At 43.3% G+C, this 25,222-nt stretch overlaps 1 protein-coding gene across 4 annotated transcripts; it reads left to right on the top strand.

Moving 5' to 3' along the window:
* Positions 1-3,678: 3,678 nt before the first annotated feature.
* SOGA3 (SOGA family member 3) lies at positions 3,679-25,047 on the top strand. 4 transcript variants are annotated; one of them, XM_053381858.1, is made up of 7 exons: positions 3,679-3,809; positions 6,840-7,877; positions 9,090-9,314; positions 11,421-11,579; positions 20,425-20,493; positions 21,427-22,602; positions 24,781-25,047. In XM_053381858.1, exons 2-7 carry the CDS (start codon positions 6,918-6,920, stop codon positions 24,889-24,891), a joined length of 2,700 nt encoding a protein of 899 aa, XP_053237833.1. In that variant the 5' UTR covers positions 3,679-3,809; positions 6,840-6,917; the 3' UTR covers positions 24,892-25,047. The 4 variants fall into 4 exon arrangements, with proteins under 4 accessions (XP_053237833.1, XP_053237831.1, XP_053237834.1 ...); XM_053381856.1 differs by having other exon boundaries at positions 20,422-20,493; XM_053381859.1 differs by having other exon boundaries at positions 3,680-3,809; positions 20,422-20,493; positions 21,427-22,593.
* The last annotated feature ends 175 nt before the right edge of the window (positions 25,048-25,222 follow it).

The following is a 25,222-nucleotide window of genomic DNA, read 5'->3' as shown; positions in this document are numbered from 1 at the left end:
AAGTAGTGCCCAGAAGGAAAATACTAATTAGCTGATAAAATATTAATTCAGAGAGCATTTTGCAAGGTGAGTGCAACAAAATACTCTGATGTTTTGTTCCAGTGCTATAAACACATTTGGGCGAGTACTGTGACTACCTTTTGGCTTTTACACCAATACTGCTTTAAGGAGTTCGGGTGAAATGTTTGGAAAAGGGATCCAATTTGCTACCCTCACAAGTACAATAGCTTATCTTTTCTCTTTTTCTACAAATGCACACACATTCTGGACTGCTTGGGAAGCAGTTTTTGTGTGAGTGAGTCTAGTTTCCATGGTTACCCTGGTAGCATGTCACTCCATCAACAAGCCCTAACCTCTTAAGGGGGGACGGGCTGCATGGCTTTCATTTTCTCCCTTATATTATGGAGGGAGGAGAGAGCAGCTGAGAAAAGGGAAGAGTATTCCCCCTTCCACCTTTTGTAGAAAGAGAGCTTCTTGCAATTACATGCTGTTATTCTTCAGTTTGTTTATTTTTAAAGGAATGAACAGGATACCCTCAAAAAGGCATAGAAGATTAATTCATCCCTGAATCTGTGATATGTTAATTTAATTTATTACCATGCTTTGTTTTTACTGACAATCTTTTTCAAGGTAGCTCTAAGCTATTCACATGCAATTTTATTATCTGCTGTATGACATTTCCCTGATTTTCATTGCAAGCTGCTTCAAAATTGAAATGAAATTAGATAACAGCTTTTAAATCAATCAATTGATACATTCCTCTGCTTCATACAGAATTATACTGATGGTCAACCCCATTCAATCATAGCCAAAATCAAGCATGGGAACGACTGCTTCACCCCCACCCTACAAACACCCTCAGTAGTATTAATCTTGCCTGGAACATATCCTGTGCAAGTCCCATTTGAATGAATGGGAAGACATATCTTGCTGAAGCTAAACCGGTCTGGGTCTGGTCAGTGCCTTGATGGCTGACTGCCAGGAAGTCACACAGACACCACCTTGAGCTCCATAATCAAAGAAAGACAGGATATAAAAGTAAGAAAACTAAAATTAACATGCTTAAATCTATCAAGCATGAAACTCAGTGAAACAGAAAGAATTAGCCCATCTTTACAGATTCTGGGAATAATATACAAAGAGCCCAAATCTTTAGTGATTCATAAAGTGCAAAGTTAAGCACAGAAGCTTCAGAACCTTATATTTCTTGAGGTAAACTGAACACAGGTGGGGGAATTAGAATGCTGGAAGACATAGAAAAATCATTCACAGATCACCATTTGGAGTGGCATGCCAGCAAACAGTTCATTCCTGGCATTTAAAATTTAGCACATGACAGTATATAGCTGAAAAAGACAGTTCCATAACACAAGAAGGTACAGCAGGCAAAATAGGAACATTAGAAAATGGGACAGAATTAGTTTTGATAAATTGCCCTCCTTGAAAAGATATCTCATAAACTAAAAGTATCTAAAGGACAGAACTCAAATGACCTTTCTCTTTTTTGACCATGTGGCATGATTTTATTTCCTTTTCAAATATTGACGCACAAGGTCACTCATTGTCACCAGTATATGCAAACATCTGGCTCATCTAAGACTTTATAAGAACCTTTACTCTCAAAAATACTGGAACTCACAGGTGGAAAATACTTTAATTGTTACATATCTTTGTTATTTGTAAAAGGAATCATTTTATGAGTCAATACTTTATTGCCTCAGTAGGTGCATTCTGTGACCCAGATTTGCAAACGACGAGAAAGAAAGCTTGGGATGAAATCAGGCCAAATCTTTATTGACTGTGGCAGGTTGAGTATGGGTTGGCATGGCAGTAGGACTGGATCAGTTCATCATTCTACTTGCCACTAGCTGGTGGGGTTGGACAGCGCCAAACCTCTTCCATGGGAGCTGCCTAGTGCTGAACCCTGTTGTGGTGCAAGCCAAGCTTCCAAGCCTCACTGGGAGACTGGGATGAGGATTCCAGCCAAGCTGGAATTATTATTTTTATATAATCTGATTTAGTTGATTTACCATAAGTATTTTCTACAAATCAAAGATTGGACCTACCAATTCATCATTTACTGCAGGGCCGAAACTAGGCTTTCTGTCACCTGGGGCAAAGACCCCATTTGTCACACACCCCATATGTGTTTCTAGAGGCTTCACCCAGGGCTGAGACCCCAGTTAGCCCCTGTTAGCTATGGCCCCGTTTACTGCTCCATATATCAAGTACAGTAGTACCTCAGGGTACAGACGCTTCAGGTTACAGACGCTTCAGGTTACAGACTCCGCTGACACAGAAATAGTACCTTGGGTTAAGAACTTTGCTTCAGGATGAGAACAGAAATTGTGGGGCAGCGGCAGCGGGAGGCCCCATTAGCTAAAGTGGTACCTCAGGTTAAGAATAGTTTCAGGTTAAGAACGGACCTCCGGAACAAATTAAGTTCTTAACCCGAGGTTCCACTGTACTCCAATAATTATTGGAACACAGGCATAAACAAATTGTTAATCAAATGTGTAAGGTCAAAAACCTCCATTCTTGCATGAACTGGCCCAAGGCTGGAGGTTCCATTCATACAAGTAACAAGCATGACACTATCCACAACTTAAACCCTTTAAACAAAATGCAAGAGCCCTTTCTCTTTTGTGTTCCTTTATTCCATATGACCATCTACCACCCAAGCCAAAGATCACCCAAAGTGAAATTCCTCATCAAGTTGACAATCTTAACACCTAGCAGGTGTTGAGTCACCAGACAGAAAATATTTTAGTCCTCTAATCCTAAACTGTCAGGTACCTGCTTACATTTGTGTGAACTGGAGTTTACTGTCCACTGATGGCACTACACAAAAATAGACAAAACTTGCAGTGAAGTGGCCCAGCCACATTCTTCTTCTTCTTCTTCTTCTTCTTCTTCTTCTTCTTCTTCTTTTTAGAAGATGTATAAGGATTACACAATAGATAGAAGAAAATTGTGTTGTACAGAATATGCAGGATCTACTATTGGTGATTTCAAGAGGCAAGAAACAGACAATCCATATTTTAGACTATTTGATCGGCTTTAAAGAAAGAACTATCTCTGAACCCTAACACGTGCATACATAGTTTTGAAACTACAAGAGAATTCAATGTAAATTTCTACCAAATAATTAAAACCGCGTTTGGTAAACGGTATTAGGCCTTTACTCGTGATAGTCAGCCTTTTTAAGTTTTCACAAAAGAGAATCCAGAGTAAGTGAAGCCACAGGCAGCGGAGCAACATGGTTATAGTCTGTCTTTGTCTCCGATTCCTTGAGACTGACTGAAATGCCAGTCAAACAGCCACTGGAGCCGAAGAACAAAGGAGAGCCCAGTTGTCATTATGCTGATGCTGCTGCAACACCAAAAAGCGCCTGACATCACTGTGCACTCCGCACATCCGGACTTCAAAGAAGAATAAATATTTGATCAGAATCGACTGTTTCTCTGGACTGAATTTCGAAGGGAAAACTTCCCATGTCTTTTGCCTCCTTCCTACTCGGAGAGCTGTAATCCAATTCTACCCCGTGCCGATAATACGAGGTGCAATGGAGCCCTGAGGCCTGCCCGGGCGTGGCTCTTCTCTTTTGATCTTTCTTCTCTCTCTCTCTCTTCCCTCCCTCCCTCCCTCCCTCCTCTCCCCACCCCCCACCCGCTCTCCCTTTCCGGGGCCCAATGAGGTCAGCTCATGAATATTGCTGCATTACCCCGAGCAGCTCTGTCTCCGCTTGGTACCTCGTGCATCCGTGGGCGTGTGCAGTTTAGCCAGCCTAAGAGGACACCAAGTGGGGGGTAAGTAACGCTGATGCCGGCGGGAGCCATTGTTCGCAAAGAAAAAGGGCAATCGCACAGCAGGGCAACTTAACAAAGCGCTTGGTCCTTTGTAGAGAGCGCGCGTGCAAACTCTCCGCCTGCTGAAACCTGGATAAAAGTTCAAAAAGAGCTTCGAAATCTCGACACGCTGGAAATAGACCGTTGCTGGGGGGCGGCGGGGGGTGGAGATAAGTGACCAAATAGAGCCGCTTCTGAGCTGCTGGCTGTTTTCAAGGTAGTCTATGCTAAATGGTGAAGTATGGAATTCCTTCTTTGTTTCTCTCACTTCCTCTCCCTTTAACATGGAAATCTGCAGAGGCGCAACATTCTGCCACCTCTCTGATAACCACGTGACGATGTCCCAGAGATCGGGGGGGGGGGGGGAGAGAGATTCTTGGTTTTGATTGTAACTTTATTTATTTTATTTTTAAAAATGGGTTATGAAGTTTGTATAGAGAGGTTATCAACCGCTGCTGCAATTGAAGACTTGAAGGAGGTCAAAGGATGTCCTTGGTAAAAGTGATGACTCTGCTGCAATGCAACTTGGAGGTGGGAGGAGGTTGTTAATGTGAAGGACTGTAGGTTTATATATATGTAGGTTTATATATATATACCCTATAGGTATATCCAAACTCTTGAAGGTTATTGTGTAGTGTTTTGGCTTTTGCTTTGTTTTGAGAACCTGAAGTTTCATTCAGTAAAACCAATTTGAATTTCAGATTGAAGATGAAGTGTTTGAGAAACAGAGATTTCAAATAATTGCTAACATTTGGTAACCTGAAGACTTTAGGGTAATAGAATCTGGAGGTGACAATAGTAATAGATATATGTAAAACATTTACTAATTTAGGCTGAAATCCCATCTACACTTGGGAATTCTAGAATTCAGAAGGTGGTTATTTTATTTTATTCACACTAATAAAATGCAGGTGGTGGACTGATCTTCTCCCATTTGATATATTGTAGTTGCCTGCATTATAATAAATTAATAATGTTTCACTTCTTTTAAGTACTTCATCTAAAATAAGAATCCGCAGCATTGGCACCTAAGCAAATAATTAGATAATCTGGTGTTTTTCTGGCATATAACTTTATAGACTGCTAAAATCTGGCAACAGACCTTGTCTATTTCATCGTCTCATGTAAAACTTTCTTGGTCACCCTCTCTCTTCATGCACATGTATATTATGCTCAGTTTGTCATAATTGTCATAAGGTGCTGTTGAGAGTAATATTGCATATTGAGGTAATACTTTTCTGGATTAAGAATAACTTTGAGATCTACCATTCTACTGTATATTTTGCCCATTCTTTCCATTTAAAAATGTAGATTAGAAATACAAAAGTGTCTGTATTTCAGCTAAAACACACCCTTTGTAGAAAAATAGTCTTTAGCATTTGAATGCACAGAGCTGGAAGTTAGAAGGGAAGTTCAGCAATTCTAATTAAAATCCCTACACTTGGGGAACAAAAAAGAAATACAAAAGTGTGTGTTGGGTTGGACAGGGTGGAGGAGGAAGAAATTGAAGTGCTTTACTGAATTTGTGCTTTGTTTTACATGATTATAAGTATGTTTTAGTTGTAACTTGGAACATGTTTTCATTCTCACCTTAGAGATCCTGGTTTGGAGTTCCAAGTCCAGAGGTTCTCAATAATAATTATAATAGTATAATAATTATTACATCCCGCCCATCTGACTGGGTTGCCCCAGCCACTCTGGGCAGGTTCCAGCAAATTAAAAAACCACAGTAAAACATCAAACATTAGAAACTTCCCTATACAAAGCTGCCTTCAGATGTCTTCTAAAAGTCAAATACCGGTAGTTGTTTATTTCCTTGATATCTGATGGAAGGGCGTTCCACAGGGTGGAAGCAACTACTGAGAAGGCCCTATGCCTGGTTCCCTGTAACCTTGTTGGATTTCAGTGTTGAACAGTGGGCCAAACAATGGGAGTGGAGATACTCCTTCATGTATACAGGGCTGAACTATTTCTTCTTTTGAAGAAGTCAAGAGTATATTTTGGATGGATTGGCTCCCATGGGCAGATTCATGCCTTGTGTGGCTTCAGCAGTAGTTCTGCATCTTATTGTTTCTGACTGTTCCCTTATTATTATTTACCAAGAATGTACCTGGAGTGATACAGAAGCAACAAAGGAAGTGGCCTACAATTTAAATTTGCAAGGAAGACAGTAGAGGGAGGGGAGGAAGAGAGGGTTAGGCAGAGATGAATGTGAACAAACATGCAGTGAAATCTGATCCCTGTCTTCTTCCTAGGCAAGTGTGTATAAGATTGCAGCCATAGACACCCACATTTATTACTGGGGCTCAGGGTAAAGGGAATAGCCACTATAAAGTGAAATAATGGTGGGGTGTACAATGCCTGTTGTTCAGCATTGAATGAGCACACAAACTTGTGTCAGCCAATCAGAACAAGGCCAAAGCTCACCCAGTGAACAGCTCCCCCAGCTTGTTTGTATGGTTTGATAGTACACTAGTAAGATAGTACCCTATCCAGAACCTTTCATTACCTCTTTTGCAGAGTTGTGGGTTAACTAGCACAAAGTGCAGTAAAAGTAAGCATGGAATTTGGGATGGGAAAGGCTGGATGACCCATTTTAAAACGACTATATGGAACCAGCCCCACTGCCCTCTAGAAGTACTTAGGAGCAAGTGATTAGATGAACTAATTCTTTGAGGAATACTCCGGATGAGGTGATTTTGAGCGTTTGGAACCAGAAAATTAGCAGTAGAAAAGGCCCCCCTCCCCGGAATAGCAAATGTTTTTTCTGCAAAGCTGGAGTGCTCTCAAAGCAACCCCCCAGGTGACGCCTCTGCCTTGGAGGAGAGCGCGATACTTTTTGCGCCTGGGACTTTTCGCACACCTCGTGGCGCCGCTTCCAACTCCGCCCTCTTTCTTGGAGGCACCCGGTTCCCATTGTGGCGAGCAGGCCGGCTTGGTGATGGGCTGCTGAGTCATTTACGAGCGCTCTGTGTGTGCCTCTTTCCTCAGCTCGAAGGGCAGCTAGGGAGGGACGATGACCCTTGCGGGGCCGGACCTTTCTGCGGCGCCTGGGAGATAGCATCAGCCATGAGCCAGCCGCCTAGCGGAGGCGCTGCTGCTACCGCCTCTCCTCGCCTGCATCCAGAGGGGAGCAGCAGCCGAAACAAGCAGCAGCAGCAGCGAGCATCCTCTCCAGGCAGACCCAAGGATTCCCCCGTCCGCCAGCCCTCCCCGGCTGCTAGCTCACCCCGCTCCGCGACGGCTGCTGCAGCCGCTGCCTCCAAAGCAAGCTCCGCCCGGCAGCAGCAGCCGCCACCGCAGCAGCAGCAGCCGCCGCCCGGGCAGAAAGCGGGCCGGGCGAAGGGAGGCGGAGTGGGAGGGGACAAGGCGTCCGCACAGCCTGCGCTAGCGAGGAGCGCGGCGCCGCTGGGAGCTGTCCAGGCCGGGGATGGTGCTGAAGTTCAAGCCGCCACGCCCTTGGACCCGGCAGGAGGTTGCCCAAAGGCAGCGCCGAGGCCTGCGGCTGACAAGCGGGAGGCGCCTCCCAGAGACCCCGAGCTCGCCTCTCTCGGAGCTGGAGAGCAGCCGCAGACGCCGGCTGGAGAGGAGGGGGAGAGGGAGGGCCCCTTCTCGCTCTCACAGCCGCCACCCAAGAGCTGGAGCCGAGGCAAAGCGGGCAGGCCTCTACCGAAGGGCGGAGGGGACGCAGCCCCGGCTCCTCCGGCCTCTTGCGCGGCAGCAGCGAAGGGCGGCGGCTACTGGAAGGAAGGATGCCTGCAAAGTGAGCTCATCCAGTTCCACCTCAGGAAGGGGCTGGCAGCGGCCCAGATGCAAAGCAAAGGCAGCAGCCCGGGGAACGGCGAAGACGCGGCCGCCAAGCAGCCTCAGCCTGCCTCGTCGACCCCGTCGCCAATGGCGCTGGCTGGGGCGGAAGAGGGCAATGGGCGCAGCCGAGCCGCCGAAGGCGCCTTGAGCCTCAACCCTCAGCAGCAGCAGGAGCTGCAGGAAGAGATGGAGAAACTGCTGGAGGAGAATGAGACTCTCAAGGTGAGCAGGAAAGGGGGGGAGGGCTAAAAGAGTGTGGGCCAGCCCAGAGTGGGGAATTCAACTGGAGAACCCCACTTGCAGAAGACAAAGCAATCGATCAATAGATGCTAAACCTTCTGGTTTCAAAATGGGGAGGAGACACAAATAATAATAATAATAATAATAATAATAATAATAATAATAATAATATCTTTATTGTCATTGCCCCCAAAATGGGGAGGAGAGATATTTTGACACAAATATGAGCAGCTGCTACATTCCACCCACTCCCATCAAAAAGGGAAATGTTTATATTCTGCTGCATTTCTGAGAGGGGAAGCTCTAGTTCTCCTCTTGTGCTACCCCTGATCAAACATTGGATTGTATGCATTTGATAAATTCAGCTTTTTGGAAAAGCAGTCAGAATATAGCAGTTTCCCAGCCAGACTCTACAAAGCATCCATGGCTGACATGTCACACCATGAGCATCCATGTTCATTCTTCCCCTCTTATGTGTGAAGCAGTCCAAATTTTGCCATGTGCAAATGCATCTTCTTTACATGTCTTAAGGGAAATGTTTAAAGTAATTATTCTTTTCAGATCAGATGGCTCTTTCCTGCTACCATTTGTTTCACCTGTTAGGGAAGGGATTGCATGCTAGGTCTCCTTAAGATTACAGTTACACTTTATAGTTAGTAGATAAATATTCAGGAGTTACATACTATCATATCAGGAATGACTATGTGGTGATAAGATGGGGAAGACCAACATGCCTCTTGCTTTGCATTGTAGAGCTGATAAGTGCAAATAATGGGGAGACTATGGGTTGTAGCCAATGTTAGTCATACTCAGAGTAAACCCATTGAAATGAATGGAATTGGCTATATTAGGGCCATTCCTTTTTAATAAGTCAACTGAGTATCTAGTGGTAGATACAGCTCTGTTTACTTCTTGTTGCTGCCCACACTGGATAAGTACCATTTACTTATGATTTATTAATGGATTCCCTACCGATATACATGTTGGCATATGAGAGTTATTATGGGGGCAGTCATAAGATAGCAATGGATACATCTGTCTAAAATATGTGTAGATTACCCGAAGGTGCTGTTTGTTATTGCTTTTAGTAATAGCACTAAAGGTTACTTTAATTTTTATTTATTTATTACTTTCATTTATGCGAACTAACCTTGTATGGTGGATTTCTGTCTGTCCTGTCTGAATGGGTGTCAGAATGAGATAGACGAGCTAAGGACTGAGATGGATGAGATGAGGGACAGCTTCTTCGAAGAGGATGCCTGCCAACTGCAGGAAATGCGCCATGAATTGGAGAGGGCCAATAAAAATTGCAGGATCCTCCAGTATCGCCTTCGAAAAGCAGAGCGCAAGAGGCTCCGCTATGCACAAACTGGGGAGATTGATGGAGAACTTCTGCGTAGCTTGGAGCAAGACCTAAAGGTACCATGGGGTCAGAAATTGGCAAATGGTGGAGGGAGCTGGTGAGGGGAAGAACACTTAGGCTAAGAAGTTGCTTTGTAGAGCTACCCAAGGCTCTACAGAGGCCATTTGAATGGGCAAATGTGTCTTGAAGAGAAAAGAGTCCAACCTACACTACAAAATATCTCACAAATATGTGATGCAAACCTCGATGATGCAATCAGATTTGATTTAAAGTAACTGCAACATAATATAATTACGTTAGAGGCCTAGATCTTTTCCTCCTACATTATGACTAGTTAGCCAAATTTGTATTCTCTTTCCATATTAAAATTTTCAGTGGTATGTTTTCTACCTTTTCTCATCCCTAGATTGAAAGACAGTCTGTATTCTAATTAACTGTATTTCATAGACAATTATGTTTCCCATAAGAACGTGTGAGTCATTCTCTCCTGCTGCTTTCTGGTAAATAGCAGGTTTCTGGGTTGTTTCCAGCCAATCATTTTTCCTTTGACTTGCTGTAACTAGGGGAAACTAAGATTAAAGCCACAAAGTGATCATTGCTTTTGAAAAGATATCAAACTGTAAATATAATAGCATGCTAAACAAAATGTTAAAAAGGCTAGTTGAATGTTAACAGATAGAGCTGTGTACCGATAGATGAAATTGAATCTTACAGATTTTTACTTTTAATGGTTATTATACTAAGTCTACACCAAGATGTCTAATAGTTCCTTGTCTGCTTGTTTTTACAATTTTAAAGCACCACATGTACTGTTTTGTAATATATTCAGGTTTTTTACATATCTTCAGTTTTTTATCGTCATATCCGTTAACCTAACCTGATCTTTCAAGGTATGAAGATAAGATGTGAGTAAATGTGTAACGTGACAAAGCCTGTAAATTTGGAAAAAAGATGAATTACAATTTTATGAACAATCACTCATTGTTAGAAGTAAAAGGCTTCTTAAGTATTTTTCATTGAATTCACTTTTACAGTGGCATACAAAAGCCCTACTCAGACATACCAGTTAAAATTTTTTCCTGCCCAATTAAAATTTGTAACCTTGATTTCTAAAGCATTACTGGATTCATCAACCAAGGGGTACAGCCCCAGTTTTCATGTTAGTGTCAAGGAGATTTTTCTACTGAGAAAAGTGAATGTAACTAAGACTCCCAGGTTCAAACCAAGCTTTTGGTTGGGCTGTGCCTAGTCTTCTAATGGAGAGAGATGGTATTTGATGTGGGAGTTCCAGTCACGTCTTAAAGGTAAAGGTAAAGGTACCCCTGCCCGTACGGGCCAGTCTTGACAGACTCTGGGGTTGTGCGCCCATCTCACTCAAGAGGCCGGGGGCCAGCGCTGTCTGGAGACACTTCCGGGTCACGTGGCCAGCGTGACAAAGCTGCATCTGGCGAGCCAGCGCAGCACACGGAAACGCCGTTTACCTTCCCGCCAGTAAGCGGTCCCTATTTATCTACTTGCACCCGGGGGTACTTTCAAACTGCTAGGTTGGCAGGCGCTTGGACCGAGCAACGGGAGCGCACCCCGCCGCGGGGATTCAAACCGCTGACCTTTCGATCGGCAAGCCCTAGGCGCTGAGGCTTTTACCCACAGCGCCACCCGCGTCCCGTAGTCACGTCTTAGTTATGTAATAATCAGGAGTACATTGGACTGCATGAACTAAGCCCCAATTAGGTTCCTTGGTGGGGAGAGTAATTTATTCCACTTCTAATGGAATTGAACCTCGTGGTCCCTTCCAACTCTGCAATTCTATGATTCTATGTAACTAATAGAATTGGAAGGCAATCTAGAGGGAATGTGGTTGAACCCCAGACTCAATGCAGGATCTGCAGTGCAGGATGCAACTACAACAAACCAGATAGAAAATTGCTCAGCCTCTGCTTAAATACTCAGGAGATCCCACCACCTGCTGATACAGTTTGTTCCACTACTCAACTCTTACCATTAGGAATATTTAGTGGAAATAGACCTCCTAACTGGTCAGAATGCTACTCTAGCTTCAGAATTATCTACACCAACTCAGTTTTTGTTGGCAGACTACTCATATAACATAGTTCTTCTATAAATTTCTGCTTATTTAAAGTTTTAAATACTGTTGCATTTAGGTTGCGAAGGATGTTTCGGTGAGACTTCACCATGAGCTGGAAAATGTGGAAGAAAAACGCACCACCACAGAAGACGAAAATGACAAGCTAAGACAGAAGCTAATCGAAGTAGAGATTGCTAAGCAGGCTCTGCAGAATGAACTTGACAAGATGAAAGAGGTCAGTACTCACCCCTTTCTTTTGGGAATTGGGGACTATGGCAAGTTTTTGCTCCACCCTGAATTTTGTAACTGTTTAAATAGCAGTCGGTGTGCTTACTGGAAAGAGGCAACCTGCATACAGAGTACAGCTGCAGCCCAGTTTTGCTTTCCTGCTTCTTTTGAATGTCCAATCTTTTCTAGTTCTTCATTTTGTGTGAGAGATGTCTGTCATGCAAGTAAACTCATTTCTGTTGGTTTAGTTGTTGAGTCACTGCATTTCATTTGAACTGCAATAAAACGTCCACAGTGTTTGAAATATGAAGAGGTTTCAAGCCGGTTTTGCATGTAGTTGCTGTTTTACTGAATAAGCAACCACATGTTGCTTTCCCCGTGAGTCATGAAATCCAGCCTTTGAATAGCAGTTTGCCTCTTTAGATGTGGATCATACAGTAATTAACGACTGCAGTTGACTTGCTTCTGCCAGGATAAAACTCCCGAATATCTTTCTTGCATTATTTGCTTCAGCATTAGCTCTGACAAGTCCCACATGGGATTCATATTTCACCAGAGATCTATTTCTTCAGCTGTTATCTTTGTTATGGTGATTCAGTTATGTTTTGTGAAATTTAAGAGACAGGCTCAAACACCAAATTTCTCACCTGGAATAGTCAAGACATAAATGGATGTTATGGGGGGGGGGAATTACTATCATTGATGTATTTAAAAATCATGAATAGTATTGAGAACCCTGATTTGGGGGGGATTTCAGTCTTCTCTTGATTGCTCATTAACTTGCCGTTGAATCACAACTGTTGGATTTTGATAATACCAACAAAATGGCAGAGTGTTGCGCTCTTTTTGCTTACCAGTTCATCTGCTTCAATTAAGTTCTTTGGCACAAAACTGGTGAATAGTCAATAGATCTGTTTGCACCTCTCTTGATAGCAGTGTCAACACGTAGCCTATGAGTGTTAACAGGTAAACAATGCTCGGACTACAACACACACAGAAAATTAAAATCAAACTTTTACCTTGAGACTAGCAATACCCTGAGGGGGCGGGGGGGAGTAACTGAATTCTCAGTTTTTGTTTTTCTGTGACAGAGTATGGAAAAAGTATTTTCCATAATATGTTTAGGTATGATGATGAAGTTGATTGCAGTAAGACCTACAGTTGACATGCCTTGCACACAGATGTTCCAAGTTTCTACCTCTGACATCTCCATACAGAGCTATGAAAACCCCCCTTTCTGATATCTTGGGAGAGCCACTTCTCAGTAAAGACAATCATAGAATCATAGAATCATAGAGTTGGAAGAGACCACAAGGGCCATCGAGTCCAACCCCAATACTGACTAGATGAGCCAGCAGTCTGACTCTGAATAAAGCAAAGCTTTATTGAGAGCTTCTTCATATATTCCTGTCATGTTTCAGTGAGAATCCAGCAATGGGCATCCTGGGTGGATTAGAAAGTGTGTGCAGTGGATCTCACCTTGGGCTTTTGGAGAATGCTTACACTACTATATTGTAATCCTGTTTTGGGGAGCAAGGGATGTGGTTGCAGATAAGCTGCCCCCTTGGTGCTGAAGGAATCACCCTTGTTAACACCCTCACTAAGGTCCATAAAGGTCCATAAAAAGAGGAAGAATATGACTTCATCTCTTGGGGTGTTATGCATTTGTTATACAGCTTTCTAGTACTCGTAGGTAACTTCATGGGACTTCCTTCTCAAGCATATGGGGGGGGGTGTTAGAGGGAACATCTGAGTGGCATAACATCCAAGTAGTTGGTTTGACATTATTCTTTTCTCTTGTGATCAGGAGTGGAATAAGTGCAAGGCTGGCCAACAGTGAGTTGTATCCAATGCTAGTCCTACTCAAGTAAAGGTAAAGGGAACCCTGACCATTAGGTGCAGTCACGGATGACTCTGGGGTTGTGGCGCCCATCTCACTTTATTGGCTGAGGGAGCCGGCGAACAGCTTCCAGGTCATGTGGCCAGCATGACTAAGCCGCTTCTGGAGAACCAGAGCAGTGCACGGAAATGCCATTTACCTTCCTGCCTGAGCGGTACCTATTTATCTACTTGCACTTTGACGTGCTTCCGAACTGCTAGGTGGGCAGGAGCTGGGACCGAGCAATGGGAGCTCACCCCATCACAGGGATTCGAAACGCCGACCTTCTGATCGGCAACCCCTAGGCTCTGTGGTTTAACCCACAGCGCCACCCGCGCCCCTTAGTCCTACTCAAGTAGGCTCATTCAAATTAACGAACATCACAAATTTAGGCCCATTAGGTATACCCTGAGTAAAACTTAGATGGATACAACCCATAATGATTAATTATTCAACCGGGATCCCGAGATGTATATTTTACCCTGTTTAAAATGTAGTATCCAAAATTATATTTAGTTGCTAAGAACTGCTCAAAATAATGAATAGTTTTCTGATTATTTCTGCTTGTATAGCTGCTGATGACATTACAAGTTTGTTTGTTTGTTTGTTTTACAAAATAATAATTTCCATGGCATATGTGAGGGATGGGAGTCAGTGTGCAAAAGAATCCTGGCATCACAGATCCCTGCAAGACTTGCCAACATATTTCAGGGCCTTAGAAGAGAAGAAATACTTTTGTACATAGCTCAGCAATATATTGCATTCCTTGCACATGGAAGGGCCTAACTACATGTTTTATGGAAATGCACATAACAGGCTGTTTATGTGTTTTTAAGAAAAGCAGCATTGGGAGGGGGTTTGAAGTGAAAAGTGATGGTGGGGTGCTTAACTATTTCCCTGCTGGCTGCTGTGGCACTTCAAATTACCTTTCCTACCATTCTCTCTTTCCCATGTTCTATGCACATATTGTATTCTGTTTTATTATATATAAGATTTATAGCCTACTCCACTTCATCTATGATCTTGGAGCAGGTTGCAACAAATAAATACAAACAGATAAAATGAATACTTTTTATAGATTCTGGTTTTTAAAAATGTATTACAGGCCTTCGATCCGGACATATTAATATCCAAAGGGCTGCAGGAGATGGGGGAGTTTTCAGTTGCCACTGGAACTGAACAGATCAGGAAGCGACCAAAGTTGATGGGGCTAGAACTCCATATCTGCTAATGCAGAGAAGGTCCTGTCTGCAGAGTCATTGACTATTTTTCTTTCTCTGTCGATTGCGGTACCTTCAAAAGGTCCTCACCAACTGACCTCAAAGCCCAGTTGGATTGTTTGGAGAAATAGAAGTACATATTCACCTAAACACCTCTAAACATGTGAGCAAAAGTGGAACACAAAGGGGTTGCATATACCTTTTCCTCTTCCTTCTTCTCCACAACAAACTGTCCTCTACCAAGCTGCTTTCCCCCCATTTTCCTTTCTTTCTGTTTCAGATATTTGCATATAATGTATCATTAGCCTCTTCAACCCCCAGCATCTTCATTTAAAGAATCTCAGATAATCAGATGAAACTGAAAAAAAGATTATCTCAACAAGCCTGCAGCATCTTCATGGCAGAGATACTCTGGGGCTGTGTTGAGATGATGAGTAGCCCTGATCACCTGTTCAGACAGATACACATAGGAAGGACAATACTGTGTTGCACCTAAGTATGGGTCAGTGTAAGAAAAAATACCCCCCCTTTCGGCCCTCCAAGTAGCAAGGCAATTTTTATGAGGCTTCAACAAGTGCACAACAGGGAATAAATAAAAAGCTTGCAAAGAAGATTAAAGTAAATAAGGATATAATATCTCGTTGGTTTCACTACCAGGGCTTGTTATCCTCAAGGCTTGTTATCCCCAGTCTGCCTGCTTGTGAAACTTACACCTGGTTTTTCTAGGGGGTTGGCTTGAGTCTAGGCAGGTTGTGAGAGATCCCAGATGGTACCTTGTATTAAGCCATTTAACATAGAATCAAAGTCTCCAGAGGAAAACCGTTGTGTAACCAGCGAAGTGAGTTTAGTGAACAATGTGAACTGTGCTGTTTTCTCATGGATGTGTTTTGAAAGACAATCTGTTTGACAGTGTTATCTGTGAGCCTGTGTCAGAGGAACATCAGCTCAGACTTGATCTTGCTGTGCAAGCTTGAATTCCTGAACTGCGATAGTAACCAGGGCTACATGCCCAAGAGGGGAGAGAGAGGAAGGCTGCTATAGAGACTGAGATGGGAAGAAAAGGTCATCATCATTCTCTGGCATTTCAGTGCTCTGCCTGCTTTTAGATTAAAATGTTGGGACTTAAACAGAGAAGGGAAATGAATTTTACTTCTAGGGACTTTGTCATGTTTATCCCTCCTTACTTTCCCCTCCTTTTTATAATCCTGTATTAGTAATATATATATTTATAATAAAAAGGCTAACACAAGAAAAATCACCCTTACTTTTTGCCAAAGCAGGGCTCTGTGTAGAGCCAGCACACTTTGATATAAAAGCCTTATGGCCTATGGGAATTTTGAGGCTAGTAGCAATGCTGGATTTTATACCACGTCCATGAACTTCAAGCCCCTCCTTTGCAGGCCGAGCACTAGTTTTTGTGTCACAACCCAGCAAGAACATTTGGAAGGTCAATTTTCTTACTGATCATTATTATTTATGCAGCTACAATTTGTACAGCTGCAGCACCTGTAGCTGGGAAATTAATGGCATCTTTTCCCCAGAAGCAACATATTGCAGTTTAAAGCTTAGAAATGTTGAGATATTCCTAAAGCAAAAGTGCAGCCTTAGCAGGACACACATAGATCCTAACCAAGAAATAGGGACCAGCTGCACACCTGTTGCGCTATAAACTTACCATCTATGAAGTCCATTGGCTTCACAAATCAAACTGAAATTTTCTCTGAGTTTATTAAGACCTGAGGAGGTAATAATAATAATAATTTAACAATAATTTATTACTTATACCCCGCCCATCTTGTTGGGTCTCTCCAGCCACTCTGGGTGGCTTCCAACAGGAGATTAAAAATACATTAAAACATCAGTCATTAAAAAACTTCCCTAAACAGGGCTGCCTTCAGATGTCTTCTAAACATCAGATCATTGTTTATTCCTTTGACATCTGATGGGGGGGCATTCCACAGGGCAGGCGCCACTACCGAGAAGGCCCTCTGCCTGGTTCCCTGTAACCTCACTTCTCACAGTGAGGGAACTGCCAGAAGGCCCTCGGTGCTGGACCTCAGTGTCCAGGCAGAATGATGGGGTGGAGATGCTCCTTCAGGTATACAGGGCCGAGGCCGTTTAGGGCTTTAAAGGTCAGCACCAACATTTTGAATTGTGCTCAGAAACGTACTGGGAACCAATGTAGGTCTTTCAAGACCAAAGGTAAACTTTGGTAGGCTCTCACTAATTTGTGAGTGAGTATGAGGGAATATGCCATGCTTGGAAATTATAAAGGTGGAAATTTTTTCTATTTTTTTGTTGGTTCTTCCTAATATATGAGAAGCCTACTATAGTTACACCTGGTAGGAGCGTCAAACCTCTATCCTTTGGGAAACATTTACAGCTGATTCACATGGTGCCAAAAAAGATCCAGGGATATGGTGGAAGTAATGGCTGACCAAGTGTTTCTACAAGTACAGCTGTGCTTACCCACTGTTAATATGCACAAGCTGCAGACATTTCACTGATCCCCTCGTATGAAGCAGCTCTCTAGAAAATGTTGGCTGTATCTCCAGTTGTGTGAGATCAGATGTTACTTCTTCCATACAGCCTTAGCAAGCATGGCCAATGGATGATGGGAGCTGTAGTTCAGCAACATCTGGAGGGCCAGTGGTTCCCTGTACCAACTCTAGATGGAACTATTTACTAACATTTGAACCACCCATTTAGATTTGAGGGTCTTTTTCCTCTTGTCTTGAATTATAATGAAATGCTAAATCCATGATAGTTGTCATATAGAGAAGCCTGAGAGATAATTTTAGTTGAAACTTCTCTCTTAATGACTTCCCTGCTTTAGGTTTCAGATGGCTGGCCATCAAACTTAGGAGGTATTTGCTGAGCACATGCTGCCATTCTGCTTGCCTAGAATAAAGAGAGACTTAGGTTCATTTAAAGCCTGATTGACAGTGACTGTCCTGGAAGCTCAGTTACCAGAAAAATACCATGCTAGAGGTTTGACTACACCTTTAATTTGAATAGATATCAGCAGTTTGCATCCTTGATAATAATAATAATATAATAATAATAATAATAATTTATTATTTATACCCCGCCCATCTGGCTGGGCCTCCCCAGCCACTCTGGGCGGCTTCCATAAAAACCAAAAATACAGTAAAATATCACACGTTAAAAACTTCCCTGAACAGGGCTGCCTTAAGATGTCTTCTGAATGTCAGGTAGTTGTTTATCTCTTTGACATCAGCTGGAAGGGCGTTCCACAGGGCGGGCGCCACTACCGAGAAGGCCCTCTGCCTGGTTCCCTGTAGCTTTGCTTCTCGCAATGAGGGAACTGCCAGAAGGCCCTCGGCGCTGGACCTCAGCGTCCGGGCAGAATGATGGGGGTGGAGACGCTCCTTCAGGTATACTGGACCGAGGCCGTTTAGGGCTTTAAAGGTCAGCACCAACACTTTGAATTGTGCTCGGAAACGTACTGGGAGCCAATGTAGGTCTTTCAAGACCGGTGTTATATGGTCTCGGCGGCCGCCCCCAGTCACCAGTCTAGCTGCTGCATTCTGGATTAGTTGTAGTTTCCGAGTCACCTTCAAAGGTAGCCCCACGTAGAGCGCATTGCAGTAATCCAAGCGGGAGATAACCAGAGCATGCACCACTCTGGCGAGACAGTCCGCAGGCAGATAGGGTCTCAGCCTACGTACCAGATGGAGCTGGTAAACAGCTGCCCTGGACACAGATTTGACCTGTGCCTCCATGGACAGCTGTGAGTCCAAAATAACTCCCAGGCTGCGCACCTGGTCCTTCAGGGGCACAGTTACCCCATTCAGGACCAGGGAATCCTCCACACCTGCCCGCCTCCTGTCCCCCAAAAACAGTACTTCTGTCTTGTCAGGATTCAACCTCAATCTGTTAGCCGCCATCCAATATGATTCAGTGTAATAATTATAACAGTGTCAGTGCACCAGGGCTTCTTTTTGCACTGAAAATGCTAAGATCATAGCGCTAAAGATCATGTCTTGAGAATATTTCCATTTGGAAGGTGCAGTGTGTGTTGGGGAGGATTTTCAATCATGCAGATTAATCTTATGCCTTTTAACATGGGTAAAGCATTCTCCCTGCCCTGGTAATATCATAGTGATTAACTTAGCCTGGAAACATACAGCTCAAGAGGAAAAAAGAAAAACACACATTGCCCAGCAGATGTCAACCTGATAATAATAACAAAGGATTATTGCGGTGAATAGGAACAAGTGTGGCAGGGGGGTGGGTAAGAGAAAGAAGAATAGTCGTCTGCTTTTTGCTCTATCAAAATGTGCATTGGGTTAGATCCAGACTTAGTCATGCCTAGAGTATTCACTCTTATATTTCATTGGGTCTTTTGCCAGGCTGGATGTGTGTGTGGATTGCATGGAGGTGTCAGCACTGCTAACTGAACTGATCTCTCCTTTCTGCCCTTCCAACAGATAGGTGGCATTCCTGCCAGCAGAGCCCAGCGGGAAGTTCCCAAATGGCATATTCTGAAGTTAGGGAAGGGCGCATGGATGAGCTGGCCTGGAACCCACAGCATCCTGAGCCAGTCTTGCTGCCATGATACCAATTGCCATCTCAGCCTGTGCTTGGGTCCAGACCTCAGGGGTTGAGCCCAATCTTCTTGTACCCCCTGACCTTCCACCATGGCCACTCTGCAAAGCCCCGTGAGTGGGGTGGGGGCTAGGATTGCAGACAGTGTAAACCTGAAGAGAAGGACTTCCCCCCCTCACATTCTGCAAGGAACCCCACCCAATACTAGGATTGGGCACCGTTGGTCGTTTGTTAGACTTCCAGATGAGTTCCTGACTGAGCCATCATCCAGAGTGCTGGCCCTGTTCCCAGAACTTGCAGTGTGACTGGATGTTCCCAGCAAGGATGAATATTTCCTTTGCTCCAGAATTGCCACAGTGTGATAATGTAAAATGGATGATACCCCTAAGTTCATGTAAATGCAAGTACTATGGCTAAATTGAGTTGCAGATGGCCTTATTTTGCTGTGTTTTTCAGTAGCAACATGATACTAAAAGCAACTTAAACTACATGCATTTGATTATTAAAAAGGAAGATAGAGGAAAGTGGTAAATTGCTAGGTGTTCTACCGAAAGATTAGTATATTGCATACAAAAATAACTCCTAAGGTATGCTTCATATTCAAAGGAAGGATAAAAAGGGTTTTCATATTTGGTAACTTATGCATTAGGCAGGCAAAAGAGGCTATTAACTTGTCATAAAATGTTTTTCACAAAGCTCTGGTCCCCAGTATTCATAAAGATGTAGGGCATGTTGGGAAAGTGTAAACAGCATTTGTCAACTCAGCGATGCAGAACTGCAGGGTATAGCAGCACCCTAAGGTTGCCTCATCTACCTCTGGTGTGGTGAAAAAAGATTTGAATGTAGATCTCTTTTAAACTACAAGATTTCTAAGTCGATTTTTAAGGGGAGGGGTAGTTTTTTAAAAAAAATACATCATTTGTTTCTGATACTACTTTGACTATTTAATTTATTAAGAATAATAATTACAGAATGGTATTGTTTTGTATGGCATTATCCTGATATTGTTCCAAGGTAAATGTCTCTGGATTGTGGTGCCACAAATATTGTGGAAAAAAATAGCTGGAAGTTTTGTCTGTTTCAAATGATGCTTTAATGGATTTGCATTGTGTACACTTTTCATACATCTGTTGACTACATCTGACCCTTATATCCTGCCCCTGATCTTTCTTTTATGGCAGTCCATGAAAAGAAGGGGAAGCAAGGACCTGCAGAAATCAGAGAAAAAGTCACAGCAGACACCCACCGAGGTGAGCTCAAATGTACCTGCCTATTCTATGGTCTAGCTTATGGCTTTTCTACCCCACCTTTTCTCCCTGGAGCTCAAGCTGGCATATATACTTCTCCCTCTCCCCATTGTATCCTCACAATAACTGAGTGAGGTAGGTTAGGCTGAGAGCCAGTAGCTGGCACAAGGTCACCCAATGGGCTTCATGGCCGGTTGAGAATTTGAACCCTGGTCTCCCAGTCTTTTACTCCAACCAATACACCATACTGGGTATGGAATGCAAAGATCCATGAGTGCAAGTGTTTCCTTAGTCAAGCATAGGAAATCTGCTGCTGTTTTTGTGGCACTTGTTTGCTAGAACACGGCCCAAATATTAATTATAATTAATTCTCGGTATCTATACATCTAAAGTGCAAAGCCTGGACTACTATTGAATGGCTATAACAGTGATAAACATAGATCACTACTTATTTCACTAATTATATGGCAATAAATGTAACATACTATTCCTTGTTGCCCTTCATTTTATAATGCCAAGAGTAAGAATCCCATGGTCAGAATCTCAGCTATTCCTCAGGGGCACTTAAACAGAGCAACGTATTGTAGATAAACCCCCACACATAAAAAAATGTGAATGCATCAGACACAAATATTTTTATTTTTAATTGGTTTGGGGGATTTTAGCTATGCTTTATCTATGAATAAGGTTCCTGAATCTCCTTTAGATGTAGCATCAGATTTTGCTCTTATGGCACAGCACAGATGTATTAGTAATTGAAATCTGGGTCAAATGGAGGCTTGCCTCTGTTGAAATGAATGTAGGGCAGGAAGACTCCCACTATGTTCTTCGAGGGCCAGTATTCTACACTTTCGTATTTTCTTTTGTTGAATTGCCAAGTGGTGTTTTGGCTTGGACGCATGAAGTAACTGTTGAATAACCTTTTCCTTTTGTAAGGAGGACAGTGAAGATCTGAAATGCCAGTTGCAGTTTGTCAAAGAGGAAGCTGCCCTGATGAGAAAGAAACTGGCCAAAATAGACAAGGAAAAGGACAGGTTTGAACATGACCTGCAGAAGTATCGGTCGTTTTATGGTGACCTAGACAGTCCTTTACCCAAAGGGGAAGCAGGTGGCCCGCCTACCACAAGAGAATCAGAACTCAAGCTCCGTCTGAGATTAGTAGAAGAAGAAGCCAATATTCTGGGGAGGAAAATAGTGGAGCTGGAAGTGGAAAATAGAGGGTTGAAAGCAGAGCTGGATGACTTAAGAGGGGATGATTTTTCAGGGGCAGCCAATCCCCTCATGGGGGAGCAGAACGAATCCCTCTCAGAATTACGTCAGCATCTTCAGCTAGTTGAGGACGAAACTGAATTGCTGAGGAGGAACTTGGCAGATGTAGAAGAACAAAACAAGCGCATCACAACAGAGCTGAACAAATACAAATACAAGAGTGGGGCTCACGACAGTTCAAGGCACTACGATAGTGTCAAGATGGATGCGCTGCAAGAAGAGCTCAAAGCTGCTCGCATGCAGATCAATGACCTCAGTGGTAAAGTCATGCAGCTCCAGTACGAGAACAGAGTCTTGATGTCCAACATGCAGCGCTATGATCTAGCCTCTCATCTGGGCATCCGGGGCAGCCCCAGAGACAGCGATGCTGAAAGTGACGCAGGGAAAAAAGAAAGTGATGATGACTCTCGGCCCCCACACCGCAAGCGTGAGGGGCCCATCGGTGGGGAAAGTGACTCAGAGGAGGTCCGCAACATACGTTGCCTGACCCCCACTAGAAGCTTCTACCCAACGCCGGCAGGGTGGCAGAAAAGCTTCACCGACCGGCAGCAAATGAAGGACATCCGTTGTGAGGCAGAACGCCTGGGCAAGACGATAGACCGCCTGATTTCGGACACAAGCACCATAATAACAGAGGCAAGAGTTTATGTGGCAAATGGGGACCTGTTTGGACTTATGGATGATGAAGATGATGGCAGTCGGATACGGGAGCATGAACTTCTTTACCGGATAAATGCCCAAATGAAGGCGTTCAGAAAAGAGCTCCAGACCTTTATTGACAGACTAGAAGTTCCGAAGTCTTCGGATGACCGAAGTACAGATGAACCTTTGTCAGTGAGTCAGGTAGATTTTTACCTATTAAGCCATCCAGGTAAAAAAAAATTCAGCCCAAGATGCCATGGATATTTAAGCCACATTTTCTTAAAATTCTTATATAATAGTCTTCCTTTTACATTTCTCTGGCTTAATTGTAAATTTGCCAGATTAATGTTTGCAACCCAATCACAATACAGTGGAACCTTGGTTTTCGAGCGTCTCAGAAGCCAAACATTTCAGTTTTTGAACAATGAAAACCCAGAAGTAATTGCTTCCAGTTTCGAATGTGCCTCAGAAGTCGACCGGCTTCTGAGGCGCGTTTCTCAATTTTCTCAATTGAATCTTCCGACTGCCCATTGCGCCTCGGTTGTCGAACATTTCGGAAGTTGAACAGTCTTCCAGAATGGATTATGTTCAACAACCGAGGTTCCACTGTACTGGATTCTTAAGACTGTGCAGGGCTGGCATCAGCACTGGCAATCAGATTGGACCCATTGCCAAGACCCCCCCCCATGGCTCCTGCTCCTCTGGCTTTCTTGCCTGGCCTTTCCCTCAGGCCCCAAAGGGGCAAGAGAATGCTCTGCCACTAATTGCTCTCTTGCTTGCTGGCTGGCTGGCTTCCACCCTGGCAAGCAATCATGTAGTATTGGCAAGGGGGAGCCAGCAGACCATATTGCAGAAAGGAGAAGGTGGTCTCACAGTGAGAGTGCTACTGCTGTTTCCTGTGCCCCCACAAAAAATCAACAAACCAACCTGGAGCCAGCACTAGTGCTACAAGAGAAAAATATTCAGCTTTACAAGACATGCCAAATCTACTGTGGAGGTTGGCAGAAGACTCTCCCCCCACATCCAGTAATCCAGGTGCAGGGAACATCCAGCTCATAATGTAGCTACGATCCCCTTCGGCCTCCCAGTCAAGCCCATGAGTTCCTTTCCTCACTTGCCATGCCTCTCCTTACCCTGACCGCCCAGTGCAACAAATAGACTACTTAAAACAAAAAAATTACAAGTATCAATGAAAGTCCTTTTTAAGTTTTCTGACTGTGCAGAGGGACTTTTTTTTAGGGGGGCGGGAGTCACAGTTGGGGAGAGAAGGTTAATCCCTTGCTCCCTATGTTTTCTCTCATCACAGATCAGTTATGCTTGGGGGGAAAAGCCCCCAATGGCTCCAATATGAGGGTTTTTAAAAAATCCTAATTGCTCCTGTTGCAACATTTTTAGGGAAGAGATTGCAAGTGAGCAGGATTAACTTTCTCTTCACCATGCACCTTGACCTCCTCCCCATTGCCTGAAAACCACTGCCTCCCCATGTGGCAATTTGGCCTTTAAAAAGCCTCACATTTGTGAAATAGCTGGAATTGCCTTGGAGTCTCTTGCAGAAGCCCATGCACTAGTTTCTGAAACCTACCCCTGCATCTTATAATTCATTGGAATGCAGGGTTAATAATCTAAATCATGTATTGCAATGTGCCTCTGCTTTGTCAAAGCCTCAGGGTTCATTTCTGCATTAAGTGTGAAGGTTTTTAAAATTAGGGCTGGCTCAGGCTGTCATCAGCTATAATGCTGATGGGGCAATGCCTTCTTAAGATAACACTTTTGAGGTGAGAGACAAATGCATGTGTTTATTTTCCCCTTCAGAGATGGTAGAAAAATCCATTAGAATTATGTATCAGGAAGTACAGGTGCATATGCATGCTTCTCTGGTCATATACTACATAATATACACGGTAGGAGGTTGCAAATTTAGACTCAATGCGCCCAAAAAATCAACAGCTAGCCAAGGTTTCAATTTGTCCTGACTTTCATGTTTAATGAATGGATGTGGTTTTAACCTTTCCTCTATCAGTAAATCATGGATGCAATGAATGTAGTGCTGCCCATTGCAAGTGGATGGAAAAGAAAAGTGAAATAAAATTTCACAAACTGGCAAAAGGAAAAGGAAATAAAAGCATGGCAGCGTTTTCATAAGACAATTTTGATGTAATCTCAGATCTAAGGCAATATAGTCAACTTCAGAATACCGTTGATGAGAATTGGTTTCCAAGATAAAAGCGATCTTTTGAAAACTGATCTGCTAAAACTAGTCAGCCCAAGCATACAGTGTCTTTGCAGGTCTAGGTTCCAGATACTGATTTTTCACTCTCTGGAAATTTGTTGTTTATTGTTTCATTAATGTAGCATTATCTTGTCTTTGTACCTTCCCAGATGTTCCAGCCTATCATTTTACTGATTCTCATCCTTGTATTATTTTCATCCCTTTCTTACACAACAATATTTAAGCTTGTCTTCCTTTTCACACTGTTCTTTGTGCTGTAGACCTTTTTTCATCATTTTACCATTCATTGTAGTATTATTTTCAGTTTGTTTTGTTTTGTCCATCCCTCCCAAGACAAGAAGTGCAAGAGCTATAAGTTTCTGTAGCCATCACTACTGTTGTAAAAACACTGAAGACTACTTGTTTGAAAGAAGGCAAACCAGCCCTTAGGTGCCAAAATGCAGTTACACAGGAAGCAACGACACACAGAGGACACCATCTCCACAACGGAATTGATCATGGTCATAAAAAAAAAGCTAGGTAAGCAGGTTAAAAACAGATCTTCATTCTTTTTATTTATCTATTTTATTTTTAGGGGGGAATGAGGCTGTA

Source organism: Podarcis raffonei, chromosome 3, assembly GCF_027172205.1.
Source record: "Podarcis raffonei isolate rPodRaf1 chromosome 3, rPodRaf1.pri, whole genome shotgun sequence".
Lineage (NCBI taxonomy): Eukaryota > Metazoa > Chordata > Lepidosauria > Squamata > Lacertidae > Podarcis > Podarcis raffonei.
The sequence above is the reverse complement of the archived record's forward strand: the minus strand, read 5'-3'. Positions and strand labels throughout refer to the sequence as shown.